Here is a 20,000-nt window from a genome sequence, read left to right on the forward strand (position 1 = left end):
ATTGATGAATGAATCAACCAATCAAACAGCGGTACAGCAACCATTGCCTTCGTTGTCAACAATGTTACAAAACATGCAATATGATGAAATCATCAAGCCACTGTGACACGGACGTGGGAAATTAACAAATACGGTAAAAATACAAACGTTAATAGTGCTGTTTCACGTAACAATTAATTACCTTTGTTATTTATTAATAAAGAGCAACTCAATGAGAAATATGGACTCTATGTTCTCGTCAAATTGACAACAATGCATTTGAAGGGCACTCTTGTGTGTGTGTGTGTGTGTGTGTGTGTGTGTGTGTGTGTGTGTGTGTGTGTGTGTGTGTGTGTGTGTGTGTGTGTGTGCGTGTGCGTGCGTTGGACTGTGTGGTGTATAAAAGACGAGGGGTTAGCGCCACTAACATGTTTCAGTAAAAAAAAGTCAACAATATTTGTTGGTAGCATTTTTTCGTAGTACCTTCGACAGTGTTAAGAAACGTTATAATGTACATTTGTTGGTAGTATTTTTCGTAGTATTTTCCGACAGTGTTAAGTAACATTAATGTTTCTCTACGTGTCTATTATTCTGCCAGGAAGCTTCCTCTCCACTACTTCCTGGTTTTATCTGCGCCGCAGCTCCACACATCCCCCCCTGGTGGTCTGGAGAAGAATTCCTTTTGGGGATTGTGAGCCGGTCGAGAGCAGGGGGAGGGGAGCATAGGGGGGGGGGGGGGGGGGGGCGTGGCTACACATCCAGGTCGTCGGGCCGCGCACGGCTGCTCATGCGGCTGCTAGCGCGGCTAACGGGCCGCGGGTCAATCAGCGCTAGCGGCTGGATCTCCATCTTCTTGGGCTCCAGGAGGGTGTCGTCGGGGAAGTCGAAGGCCTGGTGCGCGTGGGAGTTGGAGATGGTGCTGCCGGCGCCCACCGCTGGCTGCCCCAGGCGGTTCTGCTGCTCTGTTGAGTAGTTGGCCCAGTTCTGCTCGGCCGCCGTCTTGTTGGTGCTGTAGCCGCGGCAGGATCCCGCTGATGTGGTGGTGGCCATCTTGTATCCCGGAGGAGAGAGAGGAGACAGCGGAGCGCTGGGGGACGAGCAGCCGTTGTAGTACGCATATTTAGTGGTGGACAGGTCCTGGAAGGACAGACAGACAGGCATACTTAGTGGTGGACAGGTCCTGGAAGGACAGACAGACAGAGAGACAGACAGGCATACTTAGTAGTGGACAGGTCCTGGAAGGACAGACAGGCAGAGAGACAGACAGGCATACTTAGTGGTGGACAGGTCCTGGAAGGACAGACAGACAGAGAGACAGACAGGCATACTTAGTAGTGGACAGGTCCTGGAAGGACAGACAGGCAGGCATACTTAGTAGTGGACAGGTCTTGGAAGGACAGACAGGCAGAGAGACAGACAGGCATACTTAGTAGTGGACAGGTCCTGGAAGGACAGACAGGCAGAGAGACAGACAGGCATACTTAGTAGTGGACAGGTCCTGGAAGGACAGACAGGCAGAGAGACAGACAGGCATACTTAGTAGTGGACAGGTCCTGGAAGGACAGACAGGCAGAGAGACAGACAGGCATACTTAGTAGTGGACAGGTCCTGGAAGGACAGACAGGCAGAGAGACAGACAGGCATACTTAGTAGTGGACAGGTCCTGGAAGGACAGACAGGCAGAGAGACAGACAGGCATACTTAGTGGTGGACAGGTCCTGTTCAGAGTCCCGCCCCCTGCAGCAGAGTGTGGGCGGTCCTTACCTTAGGGGTGGGGCTGTTCAGGGTCCCGCCCCCTGCAGCAGATTAGACAGTGGGTGGTCCTTACCTTGTTGGGGGTGGGGCTGGTTAAAGTCCCGCCCCCTGCAGCAGAGTAGACAGCAGGTGGGCGGTCCTTACCTTAGGGGTGGGGCTGGTCAGGGTCCCGCCCCCTGCAGCAGATTAGACAGCAGGTGGGCGGTCCTTACCTTAGGGGTGGGGCTGGTCAGGGTCCCGCCCCCTGCAGCAGATTAGACAGTGGGCGGCGCTTACCTTAGGGGTGGGGCTGGTCAGGGTCCCGCCCCCTGCAGCAGAGTAGACAGTAGGTGGGCGGTCCTTACCTTAGGGGTGGGGCTGGTCAGGGTCCCGCCCCCTGTAGCAGAGTAGACAGTGGGCGGTCCTTACCTTAGGGGTGGGGCTGGTCAGGGTCACGCCCCCTGCAGCAGAGTAGACAGTGGGTGGTCCTTACCTTAGGGGTGGGGCTGGTCAGGGTCCCGCCCCCTGTAGCAGAGTAGACAGTGGGCGGTCCTTACCTTAGGGGTGGGGCTGGTCATAGTCCCGCCCCCTGTAGCAGAGTAGACAGTGGGCGGTGCTTACCTTAGGGGTGGGGCTGGTCAGGGTCCCGCCCCCTGTAGCAGAGTAGACAGTGGGCGGTCCTTACCTTAGGGGTGGGGCTGGTCAGGGTCCCGCCCCCTGCAGCAGTGTAGACAGTGGGCGGTCCTTACCTTAGGGGTGGGGCTGGTCAGAGTCCCTCCCCCTGCAGCAGAGTAGACAGTGGGCGGTGCTTACCTTAGGGGTGTGGCTGGTCATAGTCCCGCCCCCTGCAGCAGAGTAGACGGTGGGCGGCTGCTGGCCCTTCACACGGTCTTTGATCCTCTTGAAGAAGACGTAGAACAGCTCGATGACGTTGAGCGCTAGCGACACCAGAGACACCACCAGCATGAAGATGATGAACACCGTCTTCTCTGTGGGCCGCGACAGGAAGCAGTCGACTCGGTGAGGACACGGAGAGCGCTCGCACGTATAGACGGCCTCCAGTTTGAACCCGTAGATGTACCACTGGATGACGAGGAAACCAACCTGGAAATATGATTATAAATATGATTATAAATATGATTATTAAATGATAAAACTACAGGTGTAGATCGCCTCCACTTTGAAGCCATAGATGTACCACTGAATGATCAGGAAACCAACCTGAAATATGATTATAAATATTATTATAAATACCCAGGGGAGGATTTTCCAACGGGCCTGTTGGGCCCGGGCCCAGGGTCCCCTGAGCTAGGGGGGCCCCTGAGCTTGAGCGTCCGCGTGACCGCGAAGAGGCTCAAGCTCAGGGGCCCCCCAAAAAAGGGGTAACAGTGAATAACAGTGACACACACGGCCCTTGTCACTGTTATTAACAATGAGCTTATTCATTTGCGTCAATAAAATAACCCCAAAAGTCCTAAACCATCATGATACGGTACATTACTGCAAGGGTTTAAACCCTCAGTTTGCATTTATTTGCCTTTGTTTTTGGCTGTTTATTATTTTTAAGCAATCCCTTGCTGTAAATCCTGAATATCGCAGGCCTATATGTCATAATTGTTATGCGTACACGTGTGCAGACAGTATAGGTGCCACGTCGGGAAGTAAACAAAGCTCCGGTGGCCCGTCAGCTCTGGTGGGCCGTCAGCTCTGAATTCTACCCAGTTCAGAGCTGAGGGCGTTTTCAACCTGCAGTTTGTTCCTGTCCGAGACTATAGCAGTGCTGAGTCATCTGCGAACAGGAACAAGCTGATCTCATGTTGTTTACATATATTAGGAACAGTAAAGGCCCTAGTATGCTTCCTTGTGGAACACCACAGCTCACAGGGAGGGGGGGCAGTGTCTCTCCCCTCCAGTTTTGATTGATTGATTGATTGAAATATTTATTAACAGCAGAATTACAGTACATTTCAAGCACAAACTCAATACAAAGACTGTTAACTGTGAGTGGACGACCCAATTAAGCATTACACTTGTTTACAAGAGGGTCCACCTTGTTCAATTCATCAAAAGGTAGGATGGCATCTCACTGATGTGCTACGAAAACCAATTTCTTTAAAGGGACACTTCACCCTTTTTGCAAAAGAATATATGTTAATGATGTTTAGAAGATTTAGAACACTTTCCTGTGTCTAAAATGTGGTTTTAGATATTTTAGATTTTAGCAGTGTCCATGATGTCATCGACACTGGGCTCACTTACTTCCTGGACTACAATTCCCATAATGCTTTGGTGCACTGCTCCTCCTTGTGTATAGGGGAGGGCTGTCTTACTGACAACATGTCTGTGATGTGTCTGTGATGTGATCCCTCACATAGAGCAGGCACATGTCTGTGATGTGTCTGTGATGTGATCGCTCACATAGAGCAGGCATGTGTCTGTGATGTGATCGCTCACATAGAGCAGGCATGTGTCTGTGATGTGATCGCTCACATAGAGCAGGCATGTGTCTGTGATGTGTCTGTGATGTGATCGCTCACATAGAGCAGGCATGTGTCTGTGATGTGATCGCTCACATAGAGCAGGCATGTGTCTGTGATGTGTCTGTGATGTGATCGCTCACATAGAGCAGGCATGTGTCTGTGATGTGTCTGTGATGTGATCGCTCACATAGAGCAGGCATGTGTCTGTGATGTGATCGCTCACATAGAGCAGGCATGTGTCTGTGATGTGATCGCTCACATAGAGCAGGCATGTGTCTGTGATGTGATCGCTCACATAGAGCAGGCATGTGTCTGTGATGTGATCGCTCACATAGAGCAGGCATGTGTCTGTGATGTGATCGCTCACATAGAGCAGGCATGTGTCTGTGATGTGTCTGTGATGTGATCGCTCACATAGAGCAGGCATGTGTCTGTGATGTGATCGCTCACATAGAGCAGGCATGTGTCTGTGATGTGATCGCTCACATAGAGCAGGCATGTGTCTGTGATGTGATCGCTCACATAGAGCAGGCATGTGTCTGTGATGTGTCTGTGGTGTGATCGCTCACATAATAATAATAATAATAATAAAACTTTATTTGTATAGCACCTTTCATGACATGAAATGCAGCTCAAAGTGCTTTACACAAAAAAGAAAAGAAAAGCAGGGCATAAACAATACAGTGAGGACATGAATAACATTTTTTTTAAAAGACAGATAAATCAATTAAAAGCAAGGGTGTAAAAGTGGGTCTTGAGCTGAGCTTTAAAAATGTCTACAGAGGCTGCCTGTCGAAGGTACAGTGGGAGTTTGTTCCACGCCGTCGGCCCGTAGAAGCAAAAAGCTGCTTCCCCGTATTTTTTAGTTGCCATTTTTTTAGGCAAAGAGCATAGAGCAGGCATGTGTCTGTGATGTGTCTGTGGTGTATCTGTGGTATAGAGGTATAGATGTTCTGAATTTGTACATTGGTTTTTTTTCAGCGAGATACTTCTCAACTAAATTAATATAATAATAATAATAATAATAATTATATATATATATATATATATATATATATATATATATGTGTCACTGTAACTGCCGTAGCTCCTCACTGCCTGCACCAATCCACCACTTTTCACACAGGCATTGACAATATGGAGGTCTTAACGAAGCCCTTTTTCCAATTTAACAAATTATAAATGAATAAGGAATGTATTAGTGAATTAAAAACGCACCCAGGGTGCAGTACCCCCAGCGGCCACAATGGGGCGGGGCAATATCTCACAACGGGTAAGGGCTATATATATAATAATCTTCTCACCTCGAAGATGGACTTGAAGAAGATGCTGACGATGTACGTCCTGAGGAGGGCGCCCTTCATCTTCACCTTGCCGTGTTCCTCCAGGCCGTGTTTGACTTTCTTCATCTCAATCTTCTTCAGAGGAATGTCCACGTCACCGCCGTCGTTTTGGACCGCCTTTAGCTCCTCCTCCTTCCTGTTAACACATGTTTAATTAACATTAAGCCCCTTCCTGTTAACACATGTTTCATTAACGCTAAGATTTAACACATTGTTATGATGTTACACAGTCATGTATAAAACATCAGTAAAAAATACCTGTGGTATGTATTAAAACATCAGTATTGGAGGTATTTATGTGTATAAAACGTCAGTAATACCACTAACCTGTGGTATTTCTGCTCCTTCCTCATCAGGTACAGCAGTGGGTTAGGGTTAGTATAGTGTATAGTATAGTGTTAGTTAGTTAGTTAGTTAGTATAGTGTATAGTATAGTGTTAGTTAGTTAGTTAGTATAGTGTATAGTATAGTGTATAGTATAGTGTATAGTATAGTGTTAGTTAGTTAGGGTTAGGGTTAGTATAGTGTATAGTATAGTGTTAGTTAGTTAGTTAGTTAGTATAGTGTATAGTATAGTGTTAGTTAGTTAGTTAGTATAGTGTATAGTATAGTGTTAGTTAGTTAGTTAGTATAGTGTATAGTATAGTGTTAGTTAGTTAGTTAGTATAGTTTATAGTATAGTGTTAGTTAGTTAGTTAGTATAGTGTATAGTATAGTGTTAGTTAGTTAGTTACTATAGTGTAGTTAGGGTTAGGGTTAGGGTTAGGGTTAGTATAGTGTATAGTATAGTGTTAGTTAGTTAGTTAGTATAGTGTATAGTATAGTGTTAGTTAGTTAGTATAGTAGGGTTAGGGTTAGGGTTAGTGTATAGTATAGTGTTAGTTAGTTAGTTAGTATAGTGTATAGTATAGTGTTAGTTAGTTAGTTAGTATAGTAGGGTTAGGGTTAGTGTATAGTATAGTGTTAGTTAGTTAGTTAGTATAGTGTAGTTAGTATAAAACATCAGTACAGTACTGTACCTACCTTTGGTATTTCTGCTCCTTCCTCATCAGGTAGAAAACGTGCGCCAGGTACAGCAGCGTGGGCGTAGAGACGAAGATGATCTGCAGGACCCAGAAGCGTACGTGCGAGATGGGGAAGGATCGGTCGTAGCAGACGTTCTCGCAGCCGGGCTGCTGCGTGTTGCACTTGAAGGCCGACTGCTCGTCTCCCCAGGCTGACTCCACGGCCGTCCCCAGCACCAGGATCCTAAAGATGAAGAGCACCGAGAGCCACACCTTGCCCCCGGCTGTGGAGTACGCCTGGACCTTGTCCAGGAGCCGGCCCAACGCGCTCCAGTCCCCCATCCTGCTGAAATATAGAGTATAATATATAATAAAATATATGTTCTGTTCTAACCCTGTTCTAACTGTTCTAACTGTTCTAACCCTGACCCTAAGCCTGGACCTTGTCCAGGAGCCGGCCAAAGCGCTCCAGTCGCCTATCCTGCTGGAATATAGAGAGAGACCAGCGTTTAGACACTCTGGAGGACAAGCATGTTCTAACCCTGACCTCTCTGGTTCTCCTGCTGGAGAACCAGAGATGTTGTGTTTATAGTTGTAACCAGACTCACCCGTAGATCCCGACATGTTAAGACACAGTGTGGCCGGTTAAGACACATGTGTGGCAGGTTAAGACACATGCGTGGCAGGTTAAGACACATGAGTGGTCGGTTAAGACACATGCGTGGCCGGTTAAGACACATGTGTGGCCGGTTAAGACACATGTGTGGCAGGTTAAGACAGGTTGAGTCTACACTATATAGTGCTGTCAGTAAACTATAGGATCACAGAATGCAGAGAGACAGTAAACTATAGGATCATAGAATGCAGAGAGACAGTAAACTATAAGATCATAGAATGCAGAGAGACAGTAAACTATAGGATCATAGAATGCAGAGAGACAGTAAACTATAGGATCACAATGCAGAGAGACAGTAAACTATAGGATCACAGAATGCAGAGAGACAGTAAACTATAGGATCACAGAATGCAGAGAGACAGTAAACTATAGGATCACAGAATGCAGAGTAAACTATAGGATCATAGAATACAGAGAGACAGTGTAGCGTCTCAGTAAACTATAGGATCATAGAATGCAGAGAGACAGTGTAGCGTCTCAGTAAACTATAGGATCATAGAATGCAGAGAGACAGTGTAGCGTCTAAGTAAACTATAGGATCATAGAATGCAGAGAGACAGTGTAGCGTCTCAGTAAACGATAGGATCACAGAATGTAGAGAGACAGTGTAGCGTCTCAGTAAACTAAAGGATCATAGAATGCAGAGAGACAGTGTAGAGTCTCAGTAAACTATAGGATCATAGAATGCAGAGAGACAGTAAACTATAGGATCACAGAATGCAGAGAGACAGTGTAGCGTCTCAGTAAACTATAGGATCACAGAATGCAGAGAGACAGTTTAGCGTCTCAGTAAACTATAGGATCACAGAATGCAGAGACAGTAAACTATAGGATCATAGAATGCAGAGAGACAGTGTAGCGTCTCAGTAAACTATAGGATCATAGAATGCAGAGAGACAGTGTAGCGTCTCAGTAAACTATAGGATCATAGAATGCAGAGAGACAGTGTAGCGTCTCAGTAAACTATAGGATCATAGGATGCAGAGAGACAGTGTAGCGTCTCAGTAAACTATAGGATCATAGAATGCAGAGAGACAGTGTAGCGTCTCAGTAAACTATAGGATCATAGAATGCAGAGAGACAGTGTAGCGTCTCAGTAAACTATAGGATCATAGGATGCAGAGAGACAGTGTAGCGTCTCAGTAAACTATAGGATCATAGGATGCAGAGAGACAGTGTAGCGTCTCAGTAAACTAGGATCAACACACCTGGCATCTAACATGCTAACTAACATATCTGTACATTAAGACAACAAACTAGTATGCCATCTCAACCAAGCTGCCGTCGGTCTACATGCTAAATGCCATGCCTATGTATGAGTCATTACCCTAACCTAGTCATTACCCTAACCCTATGTATGAGTCATTACCCTAACCCTATGTATGAGTCATTACCCTAACCCTATGTCCCTACCCTAGTCATTACCCTAACCCTATGTATGAGTCATTACCCTAACCCTATGTCCCTACCCTAGTCATTACCCTAACCCTAAGTATGAGTCATTACCCTAACCCTATGTATGAGTCATTACCCTAACCCTATGTCCCTACCCTAGTCATTACCCTAACCCTATGTATGAGTCATTACCCTAACCCTGTGTATGAGTCATTACCCTAACCCTATGTCCCTACCCTAGTCATTACCCTAACCCTATGTATGCGTCATTACCCTAACCCTATGTCCCTACCCTAGTCATTACCCTAACCCTATGTATGAGTCATTACCCTAACCCTATGTCCCTACCCTAGTCATTACCCTAACCCTATGTATGAGTCATTACCCTAACCCTATGTCCCTACCCTAGTCATTACCCTAACCCTATGTATGAGTCATTACCCTAACCCTATGTATGAGTCATTACCCTAACCCTATGTCTCTACCCTAGTCATTACCCTAAACCTATGTATGAGTCATTACCCTAACCCTATGTCCCTACCCTAGTCATTACCCTAACCCTATGTATGAGTCATTACCCTAACCCTATGTCCCTACCCTAGTCATTACCCTAACCCTATGTATGAGTCATTACCCTAACCCTATGTCCCTACCCTAGTCATTACCCTAACCCTATGTATGAGTCATTACCCTAACCCTAAGTCCCTACCCTAGTCATTACCCTAACCCTATGTATGAGTCATTACCCTAACCCTATGTCCCTACCCTAGTCATTACCCTAACCCTATGTCCCTACCCTAGTCATTACCCTAACCCTATGTCCCTACCCTAACCCTAAGTCCCTACCCTAGTCATTACCCTAACCCTAAGTATGAGTCATTACCCTAACCCTATGTCCCTACCCTAGTCATTACCCTAACCCTATGTATGAGTCATTACCCTAACCCTATGTCCCTACCCTAGTCATTACCCTAACCCTATGTATGAGTCATTACCCTAACCCTATGTCCCTACCCTAGTCATTACCCTAACCCTATGTCCCTACCCTAGTCATTACCCTAACCCTATGTATGAGTCATTACCCTAACCCTATGTCCCTACCCTAGTCATTACCCTAACCCTATGCATGAGTCATTACCCTAACCCTATGTCCCTACCCTAGTCATTACCCTAACCCTAAGTATGAGTCATTACCCTAACCCTATGTCCCTACCCTAGTCATTACCCTAACCCTATGTATGAGTCATTACCCTAACCCTATGTATGAGTCATTACCCTAACCCTATGTCCCTACCCTAGTCATTACCCTAACCCTATGTATGAGTCATTATCCTAACCCTATGTCCCTACCCTAGTCATTACCCTAACCCTATGTATGAGTCATTATCCTAACCCTATGTATGAGTCATTACCCTAACCCTAAGTATGAGTCATTATCCTAACCCTATGTATGAGTCATTACCCTAACCCTATGTCCCTACCCTAGTCATTACCCTAACCCTATGTATGAGTCATTACCCTAACCCTATGTCCCTACCCTAGTCATTACCCTAACCCTAAGTATGAGTCATTATCCTAACCCTATGTCCCTACCCTAGTCATTACCCTAACCCTATGTATGAGTCATTATCCTAACCCTATGTATGAGTAATTACCCTAACCCTATGTATGAGTCATTATCCTAACCCTATGTATGAGTCATTACCCTAACCCTATGTCCCTACCCTAGTCATTACCCTAACCCTATGTATGAGTCATTACCCTAACCCTATGTCTCTACCCTAGTCATTACCCTAAACCTATGTATGAGTCATTACCCTAACCCTATGTCCCTACCTTAGTCATTACCCTAACCCTATGTATGAGTCATTACCCTAACCCTATGTCTCTACCCTAGTCATTACCCTAACCCTATGTATGAGTCATTACCCTAACCCTATGTCCCTACCCTAGTCATTACCCTAACCCTATGTATGAGTCATTACCCTAACCCTATGTCCCTACCCTAGTCATTACCCTAACCCTATGTATGAGTCATTACCCTAACCCTATGTCCCTACCCTAGTCATTACCCTAACCCTATGTATGAGTCATTACCCTAACCCTATGTCCCTACCCTAGTCATTACCCTAACCCTAAGTATGAGTCATTACCCTAACCCTATGTCCCTACCCTAGTCATTACCCTAACCCTATGTATGAGTCATTACCCTAACCCTATGTCCCTACCCTAGTCATTACCCTAACCCTATGTATGAGTCATTACCCTAACCCTATGTATGAGTCATTACCCTAACCCTATGTATGAGTCATTACAAAGCACTGTGTTGAATAGAATGCTATACACAGAATATATGAAGACCATTATGATGGCATTTGTATGAACTTGCTAGCATGTTAGCCTGTTAGCTGTGGTGCTTAAAAAGTGTAAGCAGTGTAAGCACGCCATATAAAAGCCAGCCAGCCGCGAGCTGCTTCTCTTCATCCCATTGTTTGTTAACAACTCCCAATAAATGCACAAAGAATGCTGGAATCAAGGATGTGGCTGAACGGGGCGTTACATATCTTAATGCTGTGTTTTAAACTGTGGCTGTTTGTGAATGTTTTAAACGTTGGTCAAACTCTCACTGCATGGAGCTAAACATACCCGTTAGACATACTAATCTAATAGAAGAGTTACGACATGGAGGGGGCAGAAACCGAGCGCTCGAGCGTCTTTCATGCAGCCTGAAGCTGGAGACAAGCTGGAGTTGGAAATACATTGTTTTCAACGAGGGCGGCGCAAATAAGAGCTATTTTAAAACTGTTTTAAAGTATTGTACAGTAACAACTAAAGTCTCTTTAATGTTTATGTTGTACTATTACTACAAAACAATCTAAAATAAAGGGATTTAAGATCATTAAAGCTGGGCTGTTGCCTGAGTCCAGTGCATTTCTGCCTACTTCCGGTCCAGGACTTAATTGTCCCAGTTGGTTGTCCCCATTCTCAATAGAAGTTTATGTATAAGAGCCGCCATTGGACTGAAGCCCCATGAAGTGAACGCAGTTTGCGTAACTCTGTCTATAAGGCTCTGGACATACTAACAGTCCGACAACACTGTCTCCCTATTGGCTGACAACACTGTGTCTCCCTATTGGCTGACAACACTGTCTCTCCCTACTGGCCTAAGTCACAATGTGGGACAGGGTCACAATTTGAACCCTGATGCCTGTCAGTCACAATGTGGGACAGGGTCACAATTTGAACCCTGATGCCTGTCAGTCACAATGTGGGACAGGGTCTCAATTTGAACACTGATGCCTGTCAGTCACAATGTGGGACAGGGTCTCAATTTGAACACTGATGCCTGTCAGTCACAATGTGGGACAGGGTCTCAATTTGAACACTGATGCCTGTCAGTCACAATGTGGGACAGGGTCTCAATTTGAACCCTGATGCCTGACAGCCACAATGTGGGACAGACAGGGTCTCAATTTGAACCCTGATGCCTGTCAGTCACAATGTGGGACAGGGTTTCAATTTGAACCCTGATGCCTGTCAGTCACAATGTGGGACAGGGTCACAATTTGAACCCTGATGCCTGTCAGTCACAATGTGGGACAGGGTCACAATTTGAACCCTGATGCCTGTCAGTCACAATGTGGGACAGGGTCTCAATTTGAACACTGATGCCTGTCAGTCACAATGTGGGACAGGGTCTCAATTTGAACACTGATGCCTGTCAGTCACAATGTGGGACAGGGTCTCAATTTGAACACTGATGCCTGTCAGTCACAATGTGGGACAGGGTCTCAATTTGAACCCTGATGCCTGACAGCCACAATGTGGGACAGACAGGGTCTCAATTTGAACCCTGATGCCTGTCAGTCACAATGTGGGACAGGGTTTCAATTTGAACCCTGATGCCTGACAGCCACAACGTGGGACAGACAGGGTTTCAATTTGAACCCTGATGCCTGACAGCCACAACGTGGGACAGACAGGGTCTCAATTTGAACACTGATGCCTGTCAGTCACAATGTGGGACAGACAGGGTCTCAATGTGTGGGGCTCCTGAAAAGACAGCATCATAGTCAGTCAGACTGTTAGTCCGTCAGACCAAAGACAGAACCATAGTCAGTCAGACTGTTAGTAGTCTAGTTAGTAGTCTAGTTAGTAGTAAAGACAGCACCATAGTCAGTCAGACTGTTAGTAGTCTAGTTAGTAGTCTAGTTAGTAGTAAAGACAGCACCATAGTCAGTCAGACTGTTAGTAGTCTAGTTAGTAGTCTAGTTAGTAGTAAAGACAGAACCATAGTCAGTCAGACTGTTAGTAGTCTAGTTAGTAGTCTAGTTAGTAGTAAAGACAGAACCATAGTCAGTCAGACTGTTAGTAGTCTAGTTAGTAGTCTAGTTAGTAGTAAAGACAGCACCATAGTCAGTCAGACTGTAAGTCCGTCAGGGTTAGGGTTAGGGTTTTTTTGATTGATTGAAATATTTATTAACAGTTTGCAGAATTACAGTACATTTCAAGCACAAATTCAATACAAAGGCTGTTAACTGTGAGTGGACGACCCAATTAAGCATTACACTTGTTTCCAATAGGGTCCACCATGTTCAATTCATCAAAAAAGCCTAGGGTTACCCTAACCCTAAAGACAGCACCAGTCAGTCAGACTGTTAGTCCGTCAGACCAAACACATGTCAACTAAATGAACAGTTAGTTCAACATGAACTAAATGAACAGTTAGCCTAGTTCAACATTGTTGTTGTGAACTAAATTAAGTGGGAGTAAGGCTTTACAATGTAGGCATTTAGCAGATTTACAGTAACGCTAACCCTCTCAGACTGTTTCTAACCCACTGTTTCTACCACTGTGTCTAACTCACTGTTTCTAACTGACTTAGTTTAGACTAGTCATTGGTTATCATGGGGTACTTAGTTTAGACTAGTAATTGGTTATCATGGGGTACTTAGTTTAGACTAGTCATTGGTTATCATGCAGTACTTAGTTTAGACTAGTCATTGGTTATCATGTAGTACTTAGTTTAGACTAGTCATTGGTTATCATGGGGTGCAGTACTTAGTTTAGACTAGTCATTGGTTATCATGGGGTACTTAGTTTAGACTAGTCATTGGTTATCATGCAGTACTTAGTTTAGACTAGTAATTGGTTATCATGGGGTACTTAGTTTAGACTAGTCATTGGTTATCATGCAGTACTTAGTTTAGACTAGTCATTGGTTATCATGTAGTACTTAGTTTAGACTAGTCATTGGTTATCATGGGGTGCAGTACTTAGTTTAGACTAGTCATTGGTTATCATGGGGTACTTAGTTTAGACTAGTCATTGGTTATCATGGGGTGCAGTACTTAGTTTAGACTAGTCATTGGTTATCATGGGGTACTTAGTTTAGACTAGTCATTGGTTATCATGCAGTACTTAGTTTAGACTAGTCATTGGTTATCATGTAGTACTTAGTTTAGACTAGTAATTGGTTATCATGTAGTACTTAGTTTAGACTAGTCATTGGTTATCATGCAGTACTTAGTTTAGACTAGTCATTGGTTATAATGCAGTACTTAGTTTAGACTAGTCATTGGTTATCATGTAGTACTTAGTTTAGACTAGTCATTGGTTATCATGTAGTACTTAGTTTAGACTAGTAATTGGTTATCATGGGGTGCAGTACTTAGTTTAGACTAGTCATTGGTTATCATGTAGTACTTAGTTTAGACTAGTCATTGGTTATCATGTAGTACTTAGTTTAGACTAGTCATTGGTTATCATGTAGTACTTAGTTTAGACTAGTAATTGGTTATCATGGGGTGCAGTACTTAGTTTAGACTAGTCATTGGTTATCATGTAGTACTTAGTTTAGACTAGTCATTGGTTATAATGCAGTACTTAGTTTAGACTAGTCATTGGTTATCATGTAGTACTTAGTTTAGACTAGTCATTGGTTATCATGTAGTACTTAGTTTAGACTAGTAATTGGTTATCATGGGGTGCAGTACTTAGTTTAGACTAGTCATTGGTTATCATGTAGTACTTAGTTTAGACTAGTCATTGGTTATAATGCAGTACTTAGTTTAGACTAGTCATTGGTTATCATGTAGTACTTAGTTTAGACTAGTCATTGGTTATCATGGGGTGCAGTACTTAGTTTAGACTAGTCATTGGTTATCATGGGGTACTTAGTTTAGACTAGTAATTGGTTATCATGTAGTACTTAGTTTAGACTAGTCATTGGTTATCATGCAGTACTTAGTTTAGACTAGTCATTGGTTATCATGGGGTACTTAGTTTAGACTAGTCATTGGTTATCATGGGGTACTTAGTTTAGACTAGTCATTGGTTATCATGCAGTACTTAGTTTAGACTAGTCATTGGTTATCATGCAGTACTTAGTTTAGACTAGTCATTGGTTATCATGTAGTACTTAGTTTAGACTAGTCATTGGTTATCATGCAGTACTTAGTTTAGACTAGTCATTGGTTATCATGCAGTACTTAGTTTAGACTAGTCATTGGTTATCATGCAGTACTTAGTTTAGACTAGTCATTGGTTATCATGGGGTGCAGTACTTAGTTTAGACTAGTCATTGGTTATCATGCAGTACTTAGTTTAGACTAGTCATTGGTTATCATGTAGTACTTAGTTTAGACTAGTCATTGGTTATCATGTAGTACTTAGTTTAGACTAGTCATTGGTTATCATGCAGTACTTAGTTTAGACTAGTCATTGGTTATCATGCAGTACTTAGTTTAGACTAGTCATTGGTTATCATGCAGTACTTAGTTTAGACTAGTCATTGGTTATCATGTAGTACTTAGTTTAGACTAGTCATTGGTTATCATGGGGTGCAGTACTTAGTTTAGACTAGTCATTGGTTATCATGCAGTACTTAGTTTAGACTAGTCATTGGTTATCATGGGGTACTTAGTTTAGACTAGTCATTGGTTATCATGGGGTGCAGTACTTAGTTTAGACTAGTCATTGGTTATCATGCAGTACTTAGTTTAGACTAGTCATTGGTTATCATGTAGTACTTAGTTTAGACTAGTCATTGGTTATCATGCAGTACTTAGTTTAGACTAGTCATTGGTTATCATGCAGTACTTAGTTTAGACTAGTCATTGGTTATCATGGGGTGCAGTACTTAGTTTAGACTAGTCATTGGTTATCATGGGGTACTTAGTTTAGACTAGTCATTGGTTATCATGCAGTATTTAGTTTAGACTAGTCATTGGTTATCATGTAGTACTTAGTTTAGACTAGTCATTGGTTATCATGGGGTGCAGTACTTAGTTTAGACTAGTCATTGGTTATCATGTAGTACTTAGTTTAGACTAGTCATTGGTTATCATGGGGTGCAGTACTTAGTTTAGACTAGTCATTGGTTATCATACAGTACTTAGTTTAGACTAGTCATTGGTTATCATGGGGTACTTAGTTTAGACTAGTCATTGGTTATCATGTAGTACTTAGTTTAGACTAGTCATTGGTTATCATGCAGTACTTAGTTTAGACTAGTCATTGGTTATCATGTAGTACTTAGTTTAGACTAGTCATTGGTTATCATGTAGTACTTAGTTTAGACTAGTCATTGGTTATCATGCAGTACTTAGTTTAGACTAGTCATTGGTTATCATGTAGTACTTAGTTTAGACTAGTCATTGGTTATCATGTAGTACTTAGTTTAGACTAGTCATTGGTTATCATGCAGTACTTAGTTTAGACTAGTCATTGGTTATCATGTAGTACTTAGTTTAGACTAGTCATTGGTTATCATGCAGTACTTAGTTTAGACTAGTCATTGGTTATCATGGGGTGCAGTACTTAGTTTAGACTAGTCATTGGTTATCATGTAGTACTTAGTTTAGACTAGTCATTGGTTATCATGCAGTACTTAGTTTAGACTAGTCATTGGTTATCATGTAGTACTTAGTTTAGACTAGTCATTGGTTATCATGTAGTACTTAGTTTAGACTAGTCATTGGTTATCATGGGGTACTTAGTTTAGACTAGTCATTGGTTATCATGGGGTGCAGTACTTAGTTTAGACTAGTCATTGGTTATCATGTAGTACTTAGTTTAGACTAGTCATTGGTTATCATGCAGTACTTAGTTTAGACTAGTCATTGGTTATCATGGGGTGCAGTACTTAGTTTAAACTAGTCATTGGTTATCATGGGGTGCAGTACTTAGTTTAGACTAGTCATTGGTTATCATGGGGTGCAGTACTTAGTTTAGACTAGTCATTGGTTATCATGGGGTGCAGTACTTAGTTTAGACTAGTCATTGGTTATCATGTAGTACTTAGTTTAGACTAGTCATTGGTTATCATGTAGTACTTAGTTTAGACTAGTCATTGGTTATCATGCAGTACTTAGTTTAGACTAGTCATTGGTTATCATGCAGTACTTAGTTTAGACTAGTCATTGGTTGTCATGCAGTACTTAGTTTAGACTAGTCATTGGTTATCATGTAGTACTTAGTTTAGACTAGTCATTGGTTATCATGTAGTACTTAGTTTAGACTAGTCATTGGTTATCATGTAGTACTTAGTTTAGACTAGTCATTGGTTATCATGTAGTACTTAGTTTAGACTAGTCATTGGTTATCATGGGGTGCAGTACTTAGTTTAGACTAGTCATTGGTTATCATGTAGTACTTAGTTTAGACTAGTCATTGGTTATCATGTAGTACTTAGTTTAGACTAGTCATTGGTTATCATGCAGTACTTAGTTTAGACTAGTCATTGGTTATCATGCAGTACTTAGTTTAGACTAGTCATTGGTTGTCATGCAGTACTTAGTTTAGACTAGTCATTGGTTATCATGTAGTACTTAGTTTAGACTAGTCATTGGTTATCATGTAGTACTTAGTTTAGACTAGTCATTGGTTATCATGTAGTACTTAGTTTAGACTAGTCATTGGTTATCATGTAGTACTTAGTTTAGACTAGTCATTGGTTATCATGTAGTACTTAGTTTAGACTAGTCATTGGTTATCATGCAGTACTTAGTTTAGACTAGTCATTGGTTATCATGGGGTGCAGTACTTAGTTTAGACTAGTCATTGGTTATCATGTAGTACTTAGTTTAGACTAGTCATTGGTTATCATGGGGTGCAGTACTTAGTTTAGACTAGTCATTGGTTATCATGTAGTACTTAGTTTAGACTAGTCATTGGTTATCATGTAGTACTTAGTTTAGACTAGTCATTGGTTATCATGTAGTACTTAGTTTAGACTAGTCATTGGTTATCATGTAGTACTTAGTTTAGACTAGTCATTGGTTATCATGTAGTACTTAGTTTAGACTAGTCATTGGTTATCATGTAGTACTTAGTTTAGACTAGTCATTGGTTATGATGTAGTACTTAGTTTAGACTAGTCATTGGTTATCATGTAGTACTTAGTTTAGACTAGTCATTGGTTATCATGTAGTACTTAGTTTAGACTAGTCATTGGTTATCATGCAGTACTTAGTTTAGACTAGTCATTGGTTATCATGTAGTACTTAGTTTAGACTAGTCATTGGTTATCATGTAGTACTTAGTTTAGACTAGTCATTGGTTATCATGCAGTACTTAGTTTAGACTAGTCATTGGTTATCATGTAGTACTTAGTTTAGACTAGTCATTGGTTATCATGTAGTACTTAGTTTAGACTAGTCATTGGTTATCATGTAGTACTTAGTTTAGACTAGTCATTGGTTATCATGCAGTACTTAGTTTAGACTAGTCATTGGTTATCATGTAGTACTTAGTTTAGACTAGTCATTGGTTATCATGTAGTACTTAGTTTAGACTAGTCATTGGTTATCATGCAGTACTTAGTTTAGACTAGTCATTGGTTATCATGTAGTACTTAGTTTAGACTAGTCATTGGTTATCATGTAGTACTTAGTTTAGACTAGTCATTGGTTATCATGTAGGACTTAGTTTAGACTAGTCATTGGTTATCATGTAGTACTTAGTTTAGACTAGTCATTGGTTATCATGTAGGACTTAGTTTAGACTAGTCATTGGTTATCATGTAGTACTTAGTTTAGACTAGTCATTGGTTATCATGGGGTACTTAGTTTAGACTAGTCATTGGTTATCATGTAGTACTTAGTTTAGACTAGTCATTGGTTATCATGTAGGACTTAGTTTAGACTAGTCATTGGTTATCATGGGGTACTTAGTTTAGACTAGTCATTGGTTATCATGGGGTACTTAGTTTAGACTAGTCATTGGTTATCATGGGGTACTTAGTTTAGACTAGTCATTGGTTATCATGGGGTACTTAGTTTAGACTAGTCATTGGTTATCATGGGGTACTTAGTTTAGACTAGTCATTGGTTATCATGGGGTACTTAGTTTAGACTAGTCATTGGTTATCATGGGGTGCAGTACTTAGTTTAGACTAGTCATTGGTTATCATGGAGTACTTAGTTTAGACTAGTCATTGGTTATCATGGGGTACTTAGTTTAGACTAGTCATTGGTTATCATGGGGTACTTAGTTTAGACTAGTCATTGGTTATCATGGGGTACTTAGTTTAGACTAGTCATTGGTTATCATGGGGTACTTAGTTTAGACTAGTCATTGGTTATCATGTAGGACTTAGTTTAGACTAGTCATTGGTTATCATGTAGTACTTAGTTTAGACTAGTCATTGGTTATCATGTAGGACTTAGTTTAGACTAGTCATTGGTTATCATGGGGTACTTAGTTTAGACTAGTCATTGGTTACCATGCAGTACTTAGTTTAGACTAGTCATTGGTTATCATGGGGTACTTAGTTTAGACTAGTCATTGGTTATCATGTAGTACTTAGTTTAGACTAGTCATTGGTTATCATGTAGTACTTAGTTTAGACTAGTCATTGGTTATCATGTAGGACTGCAGATTTTTCATCTAGGATTTAAAAAATCCTGTTGGGGAAAAACAACATATTTTCAGTTGAAACACGAATGGAAGGTGTTTATTATTTTATAAACGAAGGAAGGGAAGGGGTTTGAGTTTATTTATTTCATAAAGGACATGTTTTCAGATGAATGAAACATATGATATGATTTATTATTGTATAAAGGAAGGAAGGGAAGGTGCAGGGCTGTAGGGTGAAGAAGGTGTTGGAGGTTATTTGGGGGCAGCAACACAGCGGTGTTCTCATAGAGAACATGGTGTAGGCCTGTAGGGTTAAGAGGGTGTTGGAGGTTATTTGGGGGCAGCAACACTGCAGTGTTCTCATAGAGAACATGGTGTAGGCCTGTAGGGTTAAGAGGGTGTTGGAGGTTATTTGGGCAACACAGCGGTGTTCTCATAGAGAACATGGTGTAGGCCTGTAGGGTTAAGAGGGTGTTGGAGGTTATTTGGGGGCAGCAACACTGCAGTGTTCTCATAGAGAACATGGTGT

At 42.1% G+C, this 20,000-nt stretch overlaps 1 protein-coding gene across 2 annotated transcripts in view; it reads right to left on the minus strand.

Annotated features, from left to right (window-relative positions):
• Window positions 1–59: 59 nt before the first annotated feature.
• The window catches only part of gja1b (gap junction protein alpha 1b), a 23,215-nt gene continuing 3,274 nt past the window's right edge, over window positions 60–20,000 (minus strand). For both annotated transcript variants that reach the window (XM_079531366.1, XM_079531365.1), the window contains exons 2-5: window positions 6,560–6,886; window positions 5,498–5,672; window positions 2,527–2,817; window positions 60–1,116 (exon numbers count right to left, since the gene is read on the minus strand). In XM_079531366.1, coding sequence (XP_079387492.1) covers window positions 730–1,116; window positions 2,527–2,817; window positions 5,498–5,672; window positions 6,560–6,882 — 1,176 coding nt within the window. In that variant the 5' untranslated portion in view covers window positions 6,883–6,886 and the 3' untranslated portion in view covers window positions 60–729. The remainder of the gene's footprint in view (window positions 1,117–2,526; window positions 2,818–5,497; window positions 5,673–6,559; window positions 6,887–20,000) is intronic.

This window comes from Electrona antarctica (assembly GCF_951216825.1).
Source record: "Electrona antarctica genome assembly, contig: scaffold_223, whole genome shotgun sequence".
NCBI lineage: Eukaryota > Metazoa > Chordata > Actinopteri > Myctophiformes > Myctophidae > Electrona > Electrona antarctica.